General features: G+C 61.2%; 1 protein-coding gene and 2 long non-coding RNA genes across 5 annotated transcripts; 2 read left to right on the top strand and 1 right to left on the bottom strand.

Moving 5' to 3' along the window:
- Window positions 1-8,092: 8,092 nt before the first annotated feature.
- LOC118600389 lies at window positions 8,093-12,280 on the top strand. The gene is made up of 2 exons (XR_004950017.1): window positions 8,093-10,356; window positions 11,102-12,280. It is a non-coding gene; the product is annotated as an uncharacterized LOC118600389 (long non-coding RNA).
- A 1,341-nt stretch (window positions 12,281-13,621) lies between these two features.
- LOC107521387 lies at window positions 13,622-15,322 on the bottom strand. The gene is made up of 3 exons (XR_001599547.2): window positions 14,538-15,322; window positions 14,087-14,184; window positions 13,622-13,823 (listed from the first exon to the last, which is right to left on the bottom strand). It is a non-coding gene; the product is annotated as an uncharacterized LOC107521387 (long non-coding RNA).
- A 296-nt stretch (window positions 15,323-15,618) lies between these two features.
- ANKRD9 (ankyrin repeat domain 9) lies at window positions 15,619-18,485 on the top strand. Of its 3 annotated transcripts, none has more exons than XM_016166026.2 (3): window positions 15,619-15,825; window positions 16,754-16,830; window positions 17,385-18,485. In XM_016166026.2, exon 3 carries the CDS (start codon window positions 17,443-17,445, stop codon window positions 18,388-18,390), a length of 948 nt encoding a protein of 315 aa, XP_016021512.2. In that variant the 5' UTR covers window positions 15,619-15,825; window positions 16,754-16,830; window positions 17,385-17,442; the 3' UTR covers window positions 18,391-18,485. The 3 variants fall into 3 exon arrangements, with proteins under 3 accessions (XP_016021512.2, XP_036073940.1, XP_036073939.1); XM_036218047.1 differs by lacking the exon at window positions 15,619-15,825 and adding an exon at window positions 15,958-15,982; XM_036218046.1 differs by lacking the exon at window positions 15,619-15,825 and adding an exon at window positions 16,084-16,289.
- Window positions 18,486-19,838: the final 1,353 nt, after the last annotated feature.

The following is a 19,838-nucleotide window of genomic DNA, read 5'->3' as shown; positions in this document are numbered from 1 at the left end:
GCTGCGACTCGGAGCTCACACAGCAACAGGACCCCGGGGTGAGGCTGGCGTCCATGTTGCCCTCCCTGGGACCTAGCCACAGACGACACCCTCGTCGACCCATTCCAGAGGACCCGTCCTTCCGTTCAGTGAGTCATCGGGAGATGTCGCCAGTCACCGGGTGGCTTTGTCTCCAGAGTGGCAGGTGGGACACAACCTTCTTGAACTTTCCCACCAGTTTCCTTAATCGTGGAGGCCAGCGACTCAGACGGTGGGACCTGCCGTCAGCACAAAATCCCCTGGTGTATTGGAAAAGCCGCGCGGGCCCCGAGCGCCTTCCCTGAACACCAGACGCGCCGGCGAGGCGAGTCGGGTTCACGAACTCGTTCAGTCCCCCCAGTGTGTGAGCGAGGCCGATGCTCCGGAAGCTCATCCAGTGGCTGCTCCCCTGGGGTCCCGCCCACCGTGGCTCCCCACCCCACACGGCCCCTGCCCACTGCGACTCCCCACCCCACACGGACACGCGCTCACACTCCGGCCGGGAAGTGGTTTCAGGAGAGCGTGAGTTTTGCAGTCAGTGACAGTTTCCAGCTGTGACTCTGCCGCTCCCGGGTGAGTGACCCTGGACACGTCGCCTGACCTCTCTGAGCCTCCCTTTCCTCTCCGCTTTCACGTCCCAGTGTGGGCACAGGGGTGGGGCGGCCCGGTAGTCGGGACGCTGTGTTCTTCCCTGGCACAGAGCAGGCCCCCGAGAACCCTAAGGCGGGTCCCCCGGCACGCTTCCCTCTGTTCAGGGAGACCACGCGCGTTGGAGGCGGTTTGGGCAGACTGGGGAGGCCGGGACAGCAGAGTCACCCAGGCCGGTGAGCGGTGCCCATCCCCCACTCTGGGCTTCCGGGAGGAGGAGCCTCAGCGAGGCCTCTGGGCGGGGCTCCTCTCCTGCTGGGAGGCTTGTCCCCAGGGGGCTCCGGCCCACCCACGCATTCAGTCCTCTCCCTAGGGCTGTGGCTTCTCTCAGGCCAGAGCCTTACTTTTCCCGACTTTTCTCTTTGCGGGCCAGTGAAGCGCCCGAGTTCACCCGCCTGCGGAGGCCGAGCCTGGCCCCGGGGGCCATGCTGGCTTGGCACCTTGGCCCTGGTCGGCTCTGGGTGGTTGGCATCCTGGTGCAGGATGAGCTCTTGCGTATGTGGAGGCATTTCGGGTTTTATTTATTTATTAATTTTTAGGCGAGGCAGCCCTTGGTTGACCTTACAGATTGCGAGGACCTTGTCAGTTTACAATCCCTTAATTTTTTTTATTTTTAACGCCTAAAGCACCTGGTCTTCCTAGGTGGTCTCTCATCTAAGGACTAACCAGGCCCCATGCTGCTTAGCTTCTGAGATCAGACAGGATCTGGCTTGTTCAGAGTAGCATGGCCGTAGACGGCATTTTGCTTTTTAATTAAATTAAATTGATCATCGTAGCCATTTTTAAGGGTGCAGTTCAGTGGCATTAAGTATATTCATTAGTGTGCCACCCTCACCGTCTAGCCACAGAATACTGTCCATCTTGCAAAACCAGAAGCCTGTCCCCATCCATCCCTAACTCCAGTCCCCGAACCCAGCCCCTGGCACCACCATTCTGATACCGGACATCTCTTGCAGGGTTCTCAATCTTTTTAATAAACCTAGTTAAGTTTTCTTTCCTCCTTTCTTTGGGAAAAAGACCTCCTCCCTCAAATCTCAATAATTGCCCCGAAGCCGGTGACTCAGATCCTCTGGCTATTGATAAAGGTCATCTGCCCATTGTTAGCAGAAATGGTGTTAGGCCAGACAGGGCCCTTAGAGACCAGGAGGGGAGGGGACTTTAAGACCAAAAGTCTTTTTTACTCTTTAAGAAATATATTAACCAACCTTGTTTCCCTTTACTCGCTTTATAAGCAAATCAATAATAGAAATTAATAGACAGATGATTTAAATAACAAGTTCGTATCTTTTCCTTGTCTAGGGACTGAGGCGGCACTTCAGCAGGAAACCCAAGACCCCACCCTGACTGAGGCAGAAAGGGAAAGAGCTCCATGAAACCCCAATAGGCAGGGACGAGGACCCTTCTCAGCAGGGAGCAGATACAGAAGGGACCTCTTGTCCCTCGACGTCCATACCAATAAGAGGGGGGTTCATGGCTCTTAGAAAAGGATTAGGCAGGAAAGTTGGTTCGGGGTTTCGGGTCTGCCTGCAAAGACACTGAGGTCATCCTATCCTAGAAGGGGCCCGCCCTAATCCACCCACAATTAAGCAAGCCAGAAGGCATTTTTAGGCTAAAAGTAACTCATAGAAAGAAACAAGTGAACAGAGACTTTGGTACCAGTTTAAGCCAGTGGCTCGCACCTGTGCAATGGCGACCCCAATGACCTTCAACTCACCTGAGCCTCATTATACCACATTATAATATGATGCATATGCTCGGAAGTTCATTAATATCATTATAACAAACCGAATTCTGGGAATGAACATGCGCAGAAAGCAAATGATGAATCACTGAGTCTTGTCAATCTTAGCTGTCAATCAAGGAAGCCCACCCCTCTCAGAAAAGTAACCACCCACAGCAGATAGGCTTTGTTACCAGGCCCTCTGAGCCTCGTCTCTGGCTCAGGCCCGCTCCCACGTCTGGAAGTGGCCCTTCCCTTCTCAGAAAGCTTTCCTTTCCTGCTGTATTCCGGTGTCTCGCTCAGTTCTCTGCTCGAGACGCCCAGAACCTGGATGACGTGCCGGAGAGGAGCCCACGCTCCGGTGACAATTCCGCCGTCCGCCCCTATGAACGTGACGACCCCAGGGAACTCAAATAAGTGGAGTCGTACGGAATGTGTCCTTTCGTGACTGGCTCGTTTCGCTTCGCGCGACGTCCTCCAGGGTCAGCCGCGTCGTGGCAGGTGCCAGGACCTCCTTCCCTTTGGAGGCCGAACGCCGGGGCACGGCGCGAACACACGGCCGGTTCGCCCATTCGCCCGCCGATGCGCGCCCGGGTTTTCCCCACCTTTCGGCTGCTGTGGACGATGCTGCTGTGAACTGGAGGGCGCAGACGAGGAACGTGGTTTTAATGGTGGCGAATAAACTTTAACATATATTAGAGCAAACTAGTAACACACCACGCCTCGCAGACATGCATGCTCAGGGTGTGGCTTAAGTGACCTGAGTGATTTAATGACAAACATCCAAGGTTGACAGCGGAGGGGCGTGCCCACAGGGCGAAGGCACCGCTGGCCGCTCCTACGATTTGAGTTTGAGGAAGCCGGAGCTGGGTCAAGCGGAGGCCATGCCCAGCAACCCCCCCCAACCCCCATCCTGCCTCCCCGACGCCCTCGGCCTCCGCGTAGCCACCAAGGGCGCGGCCCCACGTGTCCCTCTGAGTCCCATTTGGGTCCAGACCCCGAGGAGGCATCTGATTGGCTCCGCTTTCACCGGCCACCCCTGATAGGTCAGTTATGGATGAGGTCTCCTTGGTCAAGTGTCCATGCCTGTCCGGTCAGTGGTGGGGGGAATTCACGTGGGGCCTCCTGGGGCCTGCAGTTCTCCCTGTGGTCCACACTGCCCTCAGCTTCCCAGCCCTGGTGGCTTGTCCAGGGTGGGGCCTGGGCATCCGCAGACTTAATAATGCCTGCTGTTGATCCAATGGGGGCTGCAGGAAGGGGGCCTGGTAGACCCTGAGCAGACCGGAAGGTGAAGGTCAAGGTCTGAGCCGACTGCCCTCTGAACCCCAAACCTGACGATGACCAGGGGTGGGAGGTGTGGTGGAGGAGCAGTGCTGTCCCGGGGCTGAGACCTGCCAGCAACGATTGTCCTAACGGGGCCTGGGGCTCTGGGTGCTCAGGGAGTCCGCCGGTGCTGGGGGGCGGAGGGGCGGGAGTGGGCCCAGTGTGCTGCCTGCCCCTCCACGCTGTCTACCTCCCCCAGGGGACCTCCCCGCCTGAAGTGTCTGCGGGGGGGCGGGGGGGGGGAGGCCCACCCGCCCCAGCACAGGAGGCCCCTAATTGCCCTGTGCTAATTGCCTGCTTCTCCCCTGCAGCTGGGTGGGGCCTCCCCTGGGCCTGGAGCTTGTTATTGGAAGGAAACTGATTTCCCCAGTTCAGGAGAATTTAGACTCAGGGGCCGAACTTCTAGTTTGGAGCATTTCTCCAAAACACGCCTTACTTCGTCATGAAGTTTTCTGTAAACAACTCAGAAAGTACCCCGAGGGCTCCCACCCAGCTGGGGTTCCTGACCTAAGGGACTCTGTGACACTACACAGGCCCCCAGGGCTCGGGGCTGAACCCCCGGAGGCTCAGGGCAGCACTCCGGCTCTGAGGCCTGAGCCTTCCTCTTCTTTTCAAGAGTTTCATTGACGTAGAGTTTGTATACCATGAAATCCCTGTTGTACGCATACAACTCGATGCTTTTGAGTAAATTTACACAGTTGTGCAACCAACCCCCAGGGCGCTGGTGCCTCTGCAGCCGGTGCCTCTGCAGCCGGTGCCTCTGCAGCTGGTGCCTGCTCCCGGCCCTGGCCGGGCCGCCGCCGGCCCACTCTCCCCGCCCGCCCGTAGACAGTAGACGTCTTTTCTGCGTACTTCCTGTGATGGATTCGTGCCGCACGTAGTCTTCCATGTTGCATTTCTTTTCTTTCTTTTTTTTTTTAATGTATTTTATTGTTTAAGAACACGTCCTGAGATCTGCCCTCTGCACCCGATGTTAAGTGTCCAGGGCATTCTCGTTGACCGGTGGTGTGTCTGGTTTCCTCTTCGTGGCACCATCGTTCCGAGGGTCATCGGTGCTGTGGCCCGTGACGGTAGTTATTCCCTTCTATAGCCGAGGAAGCCTCCACGTCCGGATGCGCCCCAGAGCACCGCCGTGGCCGCCGGTCGGCGCACACGGGGACGCACTTCCTCGCCGTGTGGCCAAGGCTGCTACGAACCTTGAACGTTCGTGTGCGGGTCTTTGTGCGGATGCCCAGCAGGGGAATCACTCTGCGTGCACACGGTGAACTGCCAGAACGTTCTCCACAGAGGTGGCACCATTGCACCCCGCCGCCCGCAGGGATGAGAGGTGCGGTCACCGCACCCTTGTCAACGCTCCTGTGGCCAGTCCTTTGCTTCACACATTCTGGCACGTGTGCAGTAGCAGCTCATTGTCCTAACTTGCATTTCCCTAATGACTCAGATGGCCATCTCTTCACGGGCTTATTGGCCGTCTGCGTATCTCCTTTGGTGAAGTGTCTGTTCAAATCTTTTGCCCATTTCCAAAGTTGATAGCGTCTCTTATTAGTTCAAAGAACTCTCGAGACCTTCTAGATATGCGATTTACCAAAAGTTCATCTCCGTGGCTTATCGTTTCATTTTATCAGTGGTATGTTTTGAGGTGCAGATGCTTTTAATTTTGATAAAGTCCAATTTATCAATGTTTTCCTTTAATGAAGAAATATCTCAGACCCCCTTACCTAACCCCAGGTCATGAAGAGTGTCTCCCAAGCTCATCTTGAGTCTCCCTTTTGGCTGTCACCCCCCCCTCCCTAGGCTTCATAGTTCCACCTCCTCAGTTTCTTCTCCGTCCACTCAAGCACCCCGCTTTTGTCCTTTTTTCGCCCCACTTTGTTCCCTTTCAGCAGTGTTTTTGTTGTTGTTGTTGTTATTGTTTGTTTGTTTTTAATTCCCAAATCGGATCACACTCCGCGAGGGCAGGGACGTCGTCTCAGCTTTGTGCGCCGAGCGCCGAGCGCCTGGAGCAGTGCCTGGCATACGGCGGGCGCCGATCCCACGTGCGTCGTCGGATGGGGTCGTGTTGTTCCTCGGGGGGGGGGTGGGCTCTGCACTGCACTTGGAGGAAGGTCCAGGCCGCTCGTCCAGGTCAACAAGGCCCAACACGACAACACGATCTGGCCCTGCCCACCCGGGCCCCTTGCCCGCTCCACTCCTGCCGCTCCTGGTCTTCTCACTAATCTTCACGTGTCAAGTTCATCCCCATGTCGGGGGCTTTGCTTTCGCTGGTCCCTCTGCCTGCGATTCACCGTCCCCTGCTCTCCCCGAGCCTGTCTTCTCCTGTTGGTTAGAGCTCAGCCCAAACGTCACCTCCTCCAAGAAGTCTTCCCTAGTCACCTCGTCTAAAGCAGCCGCCCCACCCACCCCTCATGTCCCAACGCTATACCGCATCACCCTGTCTTTATTGTCCAAAGGGCACTCACCTCCGATCGGACGTTTTCTGTTTCTATTTTGACTTAGTGGTTGGTTATCCTCATCCTTCGCCGGCCCCAAGATGTGCAGCAGGAGGGGAACAGAGTTCCCAGCCCCTCTTCGGCCGAGCCCTTTCTCCTTCAGAAACCTTCCTTCATTGTTATGGCTCTGTCTTCGTTCCTTTCCCTTTGCGGTTAGCTGGATCGTCGGTGGCCCCCAGCGAACCACGCTTCCCGGCAGTCATGCCGTTGTGAGGTCTCACTCCACGTTGATTCACTTGTTCTGGTCAACAAAATATCAGCAAGTGTAATTGACGGCAGTAGACGTTTGGTCAGCTCTTGCATCCGGGTCCTTGCTCTTGTTGTACCCTGGCTGCTGTGCTGCGGGGAAGCCCAAGTCGGCCACGTGGAGAGGCCAAAGCACCTGGGGCGACATCCCAGGCTGGCGGCCAGCTGAGCTCCCAGCTGACAGCTACCGACTGCGGCCATGCGAGCGAAGCCACTTCGGCATTCCACCCCACTTGAGCCTCCAGCTATGGGCTGCTCCATAAATGATCTCGGCTGGCAAAACATGAAGCAGAATTGTCCAGTCAAGCCAGAGAACAGTAAGAAATAAGAGATCATTGCTGTTTGGAGCCACTGCCCTGGGTTTTCTCCATAGCTGTAAAGAGCTGATACAAAGTCTCATTTATCTCTCAGGGTTCATTGGCCTAACTGCAACCCGGACCCCGCCTTGCGGGCTTCCTGTCCATTGCCTTGGAGGCGGGCAGTTCGCCCAGTCCTCCTCCCTGGACCAAGAAGCCCCGCCCAGGCCTAGTTTCGCCTCACCGGTCCGCTGCTCCCTCCAGTGGCCACCTGGGAAGCTTAGGACTTGAGTGAGCGTGGCAGGTTCCTCCGGTGCTCCAGCACCTCAGATCACCCTTGGACCGCGTGTGCAGAGTGAGGGGTGGCTTCTTCCCCAGGGAGCCCCGATCCCCCATCCAGACAGCAGTGGACCCTCAGTGGGCTACGCAAGGCTCGTGGGGGTGGGTTGTCCCTGGGAGCAGAGAATAAGCTTGGGACGCAGGGACTCTAGGGGGTGGTGCAGCAGCGGGTCCCATGGGAAGGTTAGGTTCCCACCCGGCCACTTCCCAGCGGTGCGCCCTGTGACCGGCTCCTCAGACCGCTTTGATCTCAGAGCCTGCGTTTGTAAAATGGACCGGGGTCTGTTAAACCCCGGGCTGGGCGGCCCTCAGGGGCCTCATAAATATGCACCTGGGGAGGCGAAGGAAGGGCTGGCGGCGGGGTCAGGGCGGCCCCTGGGGAGGCTCGGGCAGGTCTCCTGCATGAGGCTCGGCTGGGTGGACGGCATTCTAGGCGGAGGGATTAGCCGGTGCAAGGGTGTCACCAGCGGGTAGGTGGGGCTCTGCAGAGGTGTCAGCGGGGGCCACTGTGGCCTGCAGGCCGTGGCAGGGCAGAGGCGGGGTCGGGGGCCTTGAGGCTGTCTCCTGATGGGGGCTCAGGGGCGGCGGTCGTACATCAAAGACCAGGAGGCTGAAGCACCCCTCGGCCTCCTGCGCTCTGGGAGGGCCGCCCTGCGCCCAGCGGGGTCCGAGGCCTTCCGGGAGGAGGGCACCCGGAGATGCCGAGGCGTAGGGAGGAAACCGGCTTCTCGCGCCCACCCGTTGGGGCAATCTGCCCCGCGCTGCCTCTCCCCGGGACTTCTGATTGGCCGATGGGACCCGGGCCCCGCCCACGAGGAGAAACAGGGTCTGCTAACCCTAGGGGGTGGAAAGCGGGGTCCGAGCAGCTCTAGGAGGTGGCCGAGTGGCCACAGGCCTGGGGTGGCCGGGACTGAGACCCAGAGTGGAAAGGGGGCCTGCAGAGGCCACCTGGCGAGCGGCGAACGGGGTGGGGTTCGTGCGTGGACACCCAAGCCCGGGGCCCCCCGCGCCTGGGGCGTCCTGGCTCCTTGCGCTCTCCGGGCCTGGTGACTGGCTGCGGCCGCGATGACGCGCGCGGCCGCCAGGGGGCGGTGTCGGCCCGCGCTGGGCTGTGGGGGCCGGTTGGGGCGGGACCGGACGCCGCTTGCAGCTCTGGTCCCCTGCGCCGATGAGCCCACACAAGCTCCGGCCTAGGTAACTCGGTGGGGTCTGGTAAAGGAACCCCCATGTCCAAGCCCTGGACCCCGATGGGTCTCATAAACTGAGTCAACTTCCCGTCCATCCCCCACACCTGCTTCCGCCCCTTTGCCAAGTGGCTCCGCCTTCCCGAACCTCAGTTTCCCCTCGCGTCACCCGAAAGTGGTTGTGAGGACGCAGGGGTCATGGGAAGGGGGACTATTCCTGTGCAGCCGCCGCACAGGGCCACTTGGTATCATTAGGGCCGTCAGCTGTGTGACCTGGGCCAGGACCGGCCCTCCAGCCTCAGTTTCCCCTTCTGACTCATTCCACTACACGCCACAACTATTTACCATAGGGGTCAGTGGAAAATAAGGGGGGAGGTGCAGACGAGTTCGGGGGCTGCCCTTGGCTCTGTCCACCTGGGCTGTCTGTGTCCCCCTGGCCAGTAAGGGGGTGCTGCTGCTTTCTCAGGGCCCCCAGAGGCTTGAGCACAGAGGGGCCACACCTGGTGCAGAGTGGGTCAGCCCCGGGGCCAAAAGCCCTTTCACCTGAGCCCAGCGCCTTGGGACCCTTCCCACTCCTGGGAGGGCAGTGACCCTGCTCAAGGTCACACAGCCAGGCAGGAATCCAGTGCCCATGTGCTGGGAGGGTCAGGGAGAAGGCGAGCCTGGCCCTCCCTGCCCTACTTCCTGCTCCCGCCAGCTTCCAAGGCCCCCAGGCGCCAGGGCTGGCCTCTGTAGGGAGGGGCCAGGTCTGTGTCCAGCAGGCTTCTGTGCTGGGAGTCGGGGACCTGGGCTGGGCCACTGTTGAGTCCCTGCATTGTGTTCAGGGCTCCTGGTGGGGAGGACTCTGGTACAGCCAGGATGAATCATGAACTTCCTGCTCCCAGCCCCCCACGGCACCGCTGCCTCTGGCACCTGCCCATGCTCCCCAGGCTGACCGGGCCTGCCAGGCTCCTCCCGCTGCCTGCTCCCCCACCCAGCAAGCCCGGACCAGCGCCTTCTCCACTTAGTCATCAGCATTTGTGGAGCAACTCTTACCCTGCCCCAGGGACGGGGGCCCCGCCTGGTGGGCTGACAGAGGAGAAACCCCCAGGAGTGCACTACACTGTGCCAGGGGCCCAGAGAGGCTGGGGGAGCTCCTTTAGCCAGGCGACTCCTGAAATGAGGCCATGAAGACTTCCAGGCACTGGCAGAGACGACAGTGTGCAAAGGACCCTGTGACAGAACACGGAGGCCAAGGTCCCTGGTGGGATGTGAAGGTCCGGCCTTCAGGCAGAGCAAGGTGTCAGGGAGGGCTCTGAGCAGAAGAGGGGGCGAGCTGCCTTGGTCCTGATGGGGCCCCTCGGCCTGCAGGGGGCTGAGTCCCAGGCAGCCTGGACCTGGGAGGGGGGATGGATTAGTAGGACGGGCAGGGGCAGGGCATTTGGACACAGAGCCTTCAGGACTTGGCCGATGATTTGAGCAGTGCAGGTGACTCCTCATCCCAGGGAGCCTCCTCCTCCTGGAAGCCTCCCTGCCCACTCACCTCTGGCCCTCAGAAGAGGCTCCAGGGAGGGGCCTGTCTGCAGAATGAATTGATGAGCAAAGCTGCTCAGAAGTGTCAGCTGACCACGTGACTCCCCTGTCCAGGGATGGAAGGACCCACCATCCCAACCTGCTTCTGAGCCCCCACATCTTGTGAGCTGCAGAAGCTTCTGGGTAGGGGAACCACCGGTTGCATTGGCTTTGCACAAAGCCGCCTGAAAGCTCAGAAGGTTAGGAACTCATGAAAGCCAAGCCTTCCCTTCTTGGGACAGGATGAAGCTTATAGGTTCCACCTCTGTGGGCAAAGGCGTCTCTTCCCTGAGCCTCAATTTCCATACCTGTAAAGTGGGCTGACAATCCGACCTACCTCGCTCGGCAAGTCAGTGAGGTAGTGGCTGTGAGACAGTGTTTTGCCAGTGGGACCTGCCTCTTTAAAAGCTTAATTACACAAATGATATTTGAAGATGTGTCCCTTGCGAAAGAGTCGAACCACATGGAAGGTACAAAGAATAAACTTAAAGGTCCCTTCCTCCTCTCTGCGCTCTCCCCCCAGGGGACACTGCCATCAACAGGTGAGTGTGTGGCTTCCAGTATTTTTAAAACAATATGTGTGTTTTTTTTTTTTTTAAACATTTTCATGTTGAAATATTTAAAAATCTCAGCAGCTCAGGCATTGAGGCTGCATCTGTGGCAGGCGCAACTGTGCCCCATGAGAACTCCTCAGATGGCTCTCTGGGGCAGGTGTCATCCTTACCTCTGCCTGACAGGTGAGGACATTCCACCTGTTTGTCCTTGCCTGTGGCTGCATGATACCTGGTATGGGTGTTAGTCATGCGCTCTACTTCCTAAACCAGGACTTCTTGGGAATGGAGAGGACACACCTATAATTCTGCCAGGCTGTCAGGGACTGTCCCAGGTAGATATTCTAATGAGTCAGGACTTTTGCAAAGGGATGGACCCCTGTTCCACCTGGTCTAAGCCAAAAAGAGAATTTACCGACTGAGACAGCCTCAGTCGCCGGGCACAGGTGGATCGGGGGATCTTACAAGGACGCAGAGGTGCCGTGGAGACTGTCTCACTGCGGTGGGGCGGTCTGGGGCTTGTGAGGGAGCTGGTCCCTGGGCTCCAGGCTTACCCACAGTCCTCTCCTCAAGCCCAGGCAGAGCGCGAGGCCAGCAGCGGGGCCAGCAGCGGTGCACCATGGCTGTGTTCAGCGTCCCCTCCGGATGGTCACCCAGGTGGCTTTGTTTCCATTTGGAAAACATAGCATGATCCTACTTCCTTGGTATTTGATAGTCCCCTACTTTCTCTTCACAGGTTTAACTATGAAATACATCGATATAAAATGAAGGCTGAATTCTTTGATAAAACTTTAAAGGATTAGGCAAGCGAATGAAAGTCGTAGCAGTGAGCATCGTGCTTGGAACTCGACATTTGGGCAAAGTACTCATCTGGGATGAAGCCTAGAGAAGAAAGTGCTCCACCCGAGCGCACAAGCACTGTCCCTGCTGGCGGGGCCTTCCAAGATGCCCTACCTGGGAGGGCCTGGTTCCCAGCACAGGCTCTATCCGTCTCCTTGGTTTGAGCCAACAGGCAAAGCGAGAGGTTGGACATTTGCAGACACTTACAAAGAGGAATGTCTTCCTGTGTTTACCGGCCAGCGCGTGAGTCTCCTGTTAGGACCCCTTGCCCATTTCCCTCCGTTAATCGTTCCAACTGGGTTGCAAGAGCTCCCTATCCATTCTGAATGTCACTCCTTGGCTATGTACGTGGGACTCTTCTGCTCCCAGGATGTCACAATGTTCACTTGGTTGTATTGTCTTCGGTCTGACCTAGCATTTCAAGCTGAGCCTTGAAAGACCAGTTAGATGGGATGCGGAGTTTGGTGGCAGAGCTGGAATCCAAGCGCACGTGGGAACAAGCCCAGCCCCCCTTGGAAGCAAGTGCCTGTGGTACAGACCCCCAGAGGCCAGACGGGCTTTGGCGTGGGACAACAAGGAGGGTGCCCCTGGGGAGGTGGGGGAGGGTGGATGTCCCCACCCTCTCAGCTGGTCCTGCCCACTTCCCATACTGGCCTTGCCCAGTCCCACCCCCTGGGTCCTCTTCCTTTTGAGATCTGAAAATCCACCTGACTCATTTGATAAGAGACTGGAGCTCAGACAGGTGGGGTGACCCAGCCTAAGTTGCACAGCTGGTGAGCAGCTGATTGGAACAGACCACGCCTGGTGCCGGCCACCTCCCCAGGAAGCTCGCATCCTCCCCCCTCTGCCTGCAGCCCACGTCCTGAACTGTGCTCCGGGCCAGGCCATCTGCCGCCGCCCACTGCTCTGCTGATAGGTTCTGAGGGCCTTGCAGGGGCAGCTGGGGCTCGGGCCAGGGAGGATCTCCATGTGGCCAGTGAACCCTCTCTTCAAACCCCCTTCTCCTCTCCCTTCTCACTCTGTGATGACCTTGAAAACAGAAGCCATCAGAATAAACTTCTTAGACTTACCTTTACCTGTCTCCTTTCCTGCCTCTGTGCCCAACACGCCATCTGCCCAAGAAGAACTGTCCATACCCTGGGGTTAGGGCTTCCCTCCAGGTGTGGCAGCCCCCCCCCCCCGCCCCCGGGCCTCCTCAAGGTCATTGCTCCAACGGGTCCTTCCTGAATTATCAGCGTTATGGTCCATCAGTGTGCTGCACACACGAGCACATACACACACATGTGCAACACGACTGCATACACAGCGCACCGCCAGCACACGGACACACACGCACCTGCGTGCACACACTCGCGTGCACAAGCTGCATGCTCACACGCACGCTCATGTGGTATTTCCACTCTGGCACTGTGACCCCACCTAGGCTCCCGCTCTCCCCTCTGCTCCCCCCATACAGCTTCCTCCCCCTCCTCCGCCCCTTCTCTGCTCAACCCTTTCCAAAGAGGCTTCTCCTCCCTGTGACCTTTGTAGAGGGAACTGTGACCTACAAGTAGCCAAATCCTCTGGCGCGGCGGTGGCACCTGTCCCGGCTGGCCACTCCCTCCTCCTTGGGACACGGTGGCTTCTGGAAACCCGGTGCCTTTTTGACTCCTGGGGCCCCTGCCCCCCTTGCTGCAGGGGCCCCGACCCGGCCCCCACGCCTCTCCCCTCCCACTCCTAGCGTCCTGCTTCCAATGCCGTTTCTGCCGGTTCTGCCGTGACCAGCCGTTACCACCAGCCGGGGGCCCCCCAGTGCGGCTCCTAGGGATTCCCCCACCCACCCTTCCAGGCTCAGCCTAACCTACAAGGTTTTCTAGACTGTTCTCTCCCTCTCTACTCACCCCGGTTGGTCCGAATCCACACAGAATTCAACTGCCTCTCTCTGGTGACCTCCATGCCACCCCAGAGAAACCCTAAGCCGGCCCACGTCACTCCTCGGCTCCCCGGCGTCCTGGCACTGGCCCGCAGGGTCCTTCTGTACCTGTAGCCCTGCCCCCGCCCCATGTCCTGACCACACTGACCCACCTCTCTCCCTGGGCACACACAGACACCTGCCCAAGCGGGACCAGCTCTCCCAACATAGAGGGCAGTGTGTGTTAGGTCTGGTCCCAGCAGGAGCATGACAGGGTCAAAGGTCAAACCCACAGCTAGAAAGCTGTGCTGGTGAGCACCGTCTGCCCATGTCCGTGGCAGGGCCTGGCAGGCGCCCCCCACCACCCGCCCCGAAGGCTTCCTTAGTTTCTGTGGGGATTGAGCCCTTCTCCTCCTCCCCTCACCCCAGCAGCTCCTCAGCGCCCACCCCCAGTCACCCCTCCCTCCCTGAGGTCCCCTGCCCCCTCATACCCCCTTCACCCCATCCAGAGCCAGCCTCCTGGCACATGAAGCTGCTGTGGGGGGCGCGTCCACCCCGCGCCGCCTCCCCGGCCCCAGAGACCTCACACGGCCCCTGAGGAGGTGGGCAGGGGTGCTCACAGCAGGGCTGGGAGGCCGCGCTTGCCAGGGCCAGGGGACAGTTTTCACCAGCAGGCGGCTTCGGCAGAGAGGATGCATGATGCAGAGCGGCACGTACCCCAGAGGACCTAGGGACAGAAGGCAAGCTGCTGAGAGCGAGGGCTGAGGGTGCCATGACAGCGCACGGCGGCGCCAGCCGCCAAGGCGGACAAGGCCCAGGGCCGGGCGCGGGGCGGGACGGGCACGCGGCCTGGATCACAGGCTCCCAGACGCTCATTCTTACTTTTGTTTGCTTGAAATAATTCACTGACTTCCAAACCCCCTCTGGCTCCATGTCCTCAGGACAAAGCCAAGCCCTTTGCTCTGTGTGGCTCGGCCCATCCTGACTGACCTTTGTAGCCTCTCTCTGTCACTCCCGGACCTTCGCTCCAGCTGTGCCCAGGCCAAGACTGCCTTTCCGCCCCTGGCTACGACCACGTCCACGGCAAGCTTGCGAGCAGTAGAGAAATGGAGTGCGATTTGACTTTCGGAAAGAGGCCTTCGGGAACCCCGGCAGGGAGGGCAAGTGGGAGGGGGCGGGGGAGGGCATTGAGGGGCAGAGAGAGGCCTGCCCCAGGCCAGCGGCACACCCCGGGCGCCTGCGGCGGCTGCCCTGGCGCCCTCGACCCGCTGGCATCTGTGACTGCGGTGTGCGGTCTCAGCTCCAGCCCTCCAATGGCAGGATGGGGACCAGGGCGCAGGGTGGCTGCTGCCTGGAGCCAAGGCTGTTCGCTGGGGGCACGAGGATGCTTTCTGGGGCTTGGGGCCCCAAAGGCCAGTGTCGACCCAAGACCGCCACTTACTTGGCCCCCCAATCATACTCAGAGACGTCCTGAATGGTGCAGCTGGGACAAACTGGAGGGAAGCTGAATCCTAGAAACGGGGATCAATGAAGACTGCGGCCAGGAGGGGCAGAGCCGGACTCCCGCTCCTGGCCTATGACCTAGTTCTATTAGTCTGGTGGTTGTCACCCCCCCCCCCAGGAGGCGTGGTATCACCCTGCCAGGCCACACTGCCCTGAGGTGGGGCAGCTCTTCCCGGGTTATCCGGTGGCGTCTCAGCATGACCTCTGGTGTACACGCCTCGGGCTTCAAACCTTGAACCCTGTGTGGCGAGGCTGGGGTGGCTGGGGCCCCGGCCACGGCAAAGGTCTGCAATAAAGCAGGGGAAGCACCTGGCTTCCCTGCCGGCTGCTCCTCACTTGGAGGCCACTTCCCTGTGAGCCCCGATTTACTGGCATGGGAATTGGGTCGTCATAATTCCTAGCACTACCGATTGTGAAAATCGCGTGAAACAGGTGTGCTTAGCACAGAGCCTGGCCTGCAGCAGGCGCTCACGAATTGCTCTTTGCATCCACTCGTCCATTCCCGGGGGAGTCAGCCGAGAGCCGGGCCCCGATGCGCCAAGCCCGGCCGGGCAGAACGCGGTCCGGGCCTTCAGGGGTCACAGTTCCTGCCTCTTGACGCCTCCAAGTACAGGCAGTATCTCCCAAGGTCACAGAGGGTCAGTGCAAAGGGGACCTGGAATACGACTCGTAGGGTGACGAGGAAAGTCACGGCCGACGGACCCGGGGCACCTACGTGCGCGCCCGGACTCTCGCCGAGTGGCGGCACCGCGGCCGGGGACCAGGCGACCGGAGCCGTCCCTCCTGCGGCTCGGGTTTCCGGGAGCCCCGCCCCCGCGCACCCTCAAGTTTCTCCGAACTTTTCCGCGGCTCCCGCTGGGGGCCCCGCCCTCCGGCAGGTGACGTAACAATGGTGCAGCGCGACGGCCAATGGGCGGCGACGGGGGCCGGCAGCGCGGGCCAATGGCGGCGGCGGAGCGACCCGCGGTCCTGCCCGGCCGCGGCCGCACTGCGCCGCCCGCCGCCCGCCGCCCGCTCGCCCGCCCGCCGCGGGCGCTCGCACCGCCGCCCAGCGGTCGGGCTTCGGCGGCTCAGAGCGCGGCTGCGGCGGGCGCGGGCGGCGGCGGGGCCCTCGCGTCCGCGGGTCCTGGGACCTCCGCCTCCGCGCCCACCGGCGGAGACAAGGCGCGCTCTCGGCCCGCGGCGGGGGCGGGGACGCCAGGCCCGCGGCCCCGCGGTCCCCCACGGTGAGTCCCCCTCCCCCGGCTCGTGGCCCCCGCCCCGGGCGCTGCCTCCTGGCCGCCGCCCCCCTCGCGTCCCTGGGCACACGCACACGCAGGTGCAGCGTTCACTGAGCGGGGAACCGGCCCGCAAACACCCTGGCCTCGCCCCCCGCGATCCGAGGTCCGTGGTGCCGCCGGGAGGAGACCGGGTGGGGCTGGCGGGCGGCCCGGGACGCGCCGCCCTGCCCTCGCCGGCCCAACCCCCCATGCACCGAGCCACGGCTCAGTGACGTGGGGCGGCCCAACTTTACATAACCTGCCCGGCGCCCCACGGGTGTCCACACAGGGTACACCTGGGGCGCGGCTCTAGTCTTGCAGCCACCCCCACCGTGCCCATCTCGGTAACTTAGTTACCCAGTGTTTGGGCACGCAACCTGTCCGCTGACCAAGGCGCTTTGTGACCAAGGACTTATGCTGGAGAGAAAGCAGTGGGTGCTTTGGGCTGGGGTCAGAGGCCAGGGTTCGGGTTGGGACTCGGGGCTCAGAGGGCAAGGTCGGGGCTCAAGGTGGGCTCCTTGTGGGTTGGACACCCCCTCATCTGGAACCAGCCCAAATGGGAGGGCAGGAGATCTGGGTTCTAGGCCTGGCTCTACCATGACTTGCTGACCAATATCGGACAAGAAGCTTGTCTCTTGCTGGAAAAAGGATGACATTTCTGCTTCATCTTGTAGTTGGGAGGAGAGGTGGCCAAACTTGAGGGGGTTTGCAGACTGGAAAGTGTGGTGCACACCGGTCTCTAGGGTGATTCCACGCTCCAGTCTCCCAGGAACTAGGGGCGCGGAAATGCAGCGAACACCATGTTTGGATGAAAGGCTAGAGTCCCGCCCTCCGCCACCCCAAGATTCACCCTGCTGGGGCTCACAGCTCGCATCCCCCTCTTCCGTTCTCACAGATGAGGAAGGTGAAGCTCAGAGAAGGAAAGTGACACACCCACGTCTGCAGGAGGAGGTGACCGCGGGTCAGGAACAGGTGGGTCTGAGTCTAGCACGCTGTGCCTGTCTGGCCACGGGCGAGACTGTAGAGGCCGCGAACCAGTGGGCAGGGAGCTGAGGCGGCTGAAAGGGTTTGGTCCAGCTTGAGATGTGGGCGTAGCTTTCCTCCCCTCCCACCTGGCCTTTTCTGTATTCGGGGTTAGGTGCGTCTGGCCCAGGTGGGAGCAGAAGCCCTTCCACTGGGCCTGGGCTGGAGTGGGTGTGTGTGTGGGGGGGTGAGGTTTCAGTGGATGGGGTCGTGAGGGCAGAGGCAGGGAAGGTCATCTCCAGCAGAGGTGCCAGCCAGGGAACGAGGGAATTTCAGGGAGATCGGAGACAGCTAGATCAGGGTGTGGGAGGCGGCTCAGGGTCTAGGAGACAAGGCAGCTGTGAGGCGTGACCGGCCGGCCGGCCGTTTGGAGGCTGGAAGCAGGTACAGCTCCTTATGGACTGACGGGTGGGGCTGTGGGAGGGGTTCCCAGGTTGAGCTCGGCAGGGGTCGGGCCCATGCTGATAGCCCCCAGCCCTCACCTTGGTCTTCTTCGCTGGCAGGTGCAGGTGGTCGGCTGCCAGGCTCATGCCCTGAGACCGGGAGGTGCCCCTCGCCAGCATGCCGTGGGACGCGCGGCGGCCTGGGGGTAGTGCAGACGGCGGCCCTGAGGGCGCGGGCGCGGCGCGCTCGCGGGCGCAGAAGCAGTGCCGCAAGTCGTCGTTTGCCTTCTACCAGGCGGTTCGCGACCTGCTTCCTGTGTGGCTGCTCGAGGACATGCGCGCCAGCGAGGCCTTCCACTGGGACGAGCGCGGGCGCGCCACCGCCTACTCGCCGTCCGAGGCGCTGCTCTACGCGCTCGTGCACGACCACCAGGCCTACGCGCACTACCTGCTGGCCACGTTCCCGCGCCGCGCGCTCGCGCCGCCCAGCCCCGGCTTCCGCTGCTGCGCCGCGCCCGGGCCGCACGTGGCGCTGGCCGTGCGCTACAACCGCGTGGGCATCCTGCGCCGCATCCTGAGCACCGTGCGAGACTTCCCGGCCGAGGAGCGCGCGCGCCTGCTCGACCGGCGCGGCTGCAGCCGCGTGGAGGGTGGCGGCACGTCACTGCACGTGGCCTGCGAGCTGGCGCGCCCCGAGTGCCTCTTTTTGCTGCTCGGCCACGGCGCCTCGCCGGGCTTGCGTGACGGCGGAGGCCTCACGCCACTCGAGCTGCTGCTTCGCCAGTTGGGCCGTGACTCCGGGGCCGCCCCTGCCTCCGCGACGCCGGCCACGCCCGGGGAATCCCGCCAGCGCCGCCTGCTGCTGCTAGACCTGCTGGCGCTGTACACGCCTGCGGGTGCCACCCATTCAGCCCGCCGTGAGCTGCTCGGTGACCAGCCGCGCTGGCAGCGGCTGCTGGGCGAGGACAAGTTTCAGTGGCTGGCAGGCCTGGCGCCGCCCTCACTCTTTGCGTGCGCCATGCAGGTGCTGGTCACCGCCATTTCGCCCAGCCGCTTCCCCGAGGCCCTGGACGAGCTGCCGCTGCCGCCCTTCCTGCAGCCGCTGGACCTCACGGGCAAGGGCTAGCCCGCGGGCACCCTGGGCACTGGATTTTTGGAGAATACTATTTTTCAGAGCGTTGTATCCAGCACTTTACATATATTGACCTCTGTACAGCAGAATCTCTGCCTCGTCTGTCGCATGCGTGGTGCTCTGGGCCAGGGTGGTGGGGCTCAGGGTCCCGCCTCCCTGTGCAGAGCGTGTTTGAGGGGTTATGTGGGTCCTGGGAGCCAGGCTGTGACTTCGGTTAACTGTCCAACCCCTGAGGAAGGTGAGGGCCAGCATCCCACCTTGATCTAGAGCCCTTGAGGAGGTGTCGCAGAGAGGTGACAGCCGAGCTGTGCAGAAGGAGCTGGGCAGGCCCAGGGGGTGCGGACAGGCAGGATGGGCGGCCGCGTGGGGCGGGAGAGCAGGCCTGGGAGCGGCGCTCAGCCTGGGTAGCACTTGTCACCCCTGGCCTGGCCTTGTCCCTGTCACCCATTTTGCTCTTTCCCCAGGAATAGCAGGCAGCCAGCCCTGGGGGCTCCTGGCCTCAGCTCCACCTCCTCAGGCCGGGTTAGATGTGTTTTTCCCCCAGACCTGCCCTTGTGGGCCCTGGGTGTGGGCCTCCTGGCCCGCCCACAATGGGTGCCCATGGGTGCTGGGGTGACTGCATCACCCTGTGGGCCAGCCTTGTTGCCCAGACAGTAGGGCTGGTCTCTGCAGCAGGTTCTGAGACTTGCTAGCAGACACACGACCCCTGAGGAAAGAGGGACCCTGGCTGCAAAGCTGGGCCTGTGCCCGGAGGAGCCTTGGGACTGGGGAGAACAGCCAGGCCGCACTGCCCAGGAATTCTGTTGGGTCGTGAAATTCAACCCGTGCCGGTGTGGGCTGGAGGACCACGATGTCCTGCCAGGAGCAGAGGGCTGAAGGTCTGCCCGACGAGTGACCAGCCTGGCTGGGGCGCCGGCTGCCCACCCTGCCCCCAGTGTCCCCGAGGGGAGCACGCCTGGGGGACAGAGAACCTTTGGGTGGTGGTGGCAGAGTCCAGGGCGGTGGGCCACAGAACAGAGGGACCTGGGTAGCAGATAAGTCTTGCCAGGGGGCCTGGTTCTGGCCTGCACCTGTCACCCACTCTCAGGGTGACCTGGGACAAAGCCCTGCCCTGGGCTCCAGTGTTTTCAAGGGATTTTGGACTGTCTTCAAGCTGCCTACCTGCCCTGAAAAGGACGTGACAGCAGTTCCTGGAAGTGTGTGGGTGGGCGCAAAGCCCTGTGGGAAGGGGGGAGACGGGTGGACAGGCCTGTGGCTGGTCCTAGATTCCAAGTGGGAGTGACGGCTCCTCCACCTGCTGTGTGCCTCGGGCCAGTTAAACAGCCTCCTGAGCCTTGACGCTTCTGGGGTCTACATACTGAGCAGTACATCTCCCAGCTCAGAATTTGGGGCATCAGGAGCCCCTGGGTCCTCTAAGGTCCCAGGTCCTCATACAGAGATGC

Source organism: Rousettus aegyptiacus, unplaced genomic scaffold, assembly GCF_014176215.1.
Source record: "Rousettus aegyptiacus isolate mRouAeg1 unplaced genomic scaffold, mRouAeg1.p scaffold_m13_p_3, whole genome shotgun sequence".
NCBI classification, from domain to species: domain Eukaryota; kingdom Metazoa; phylum Chordata; class Mammalia; order Chiroptera; family Pteropodidae; genus Rousettus; species Rousettus aegyptiacus.
Note: the sequence above shows the minus strand (reverse complement) of the source record. Positions and strands in the feature narration are given on the sequence as shown.

What these genes read in the sequence shown, in the direction of transcription:
- ANKRD9 (XM_016166026.2), top strand. Translation starts at nt 17,443, where the DNA reads ATGCCGTGGGACGCGCGGCGGCCTGGGGGTAGTGCAGACGGCGGCCCT.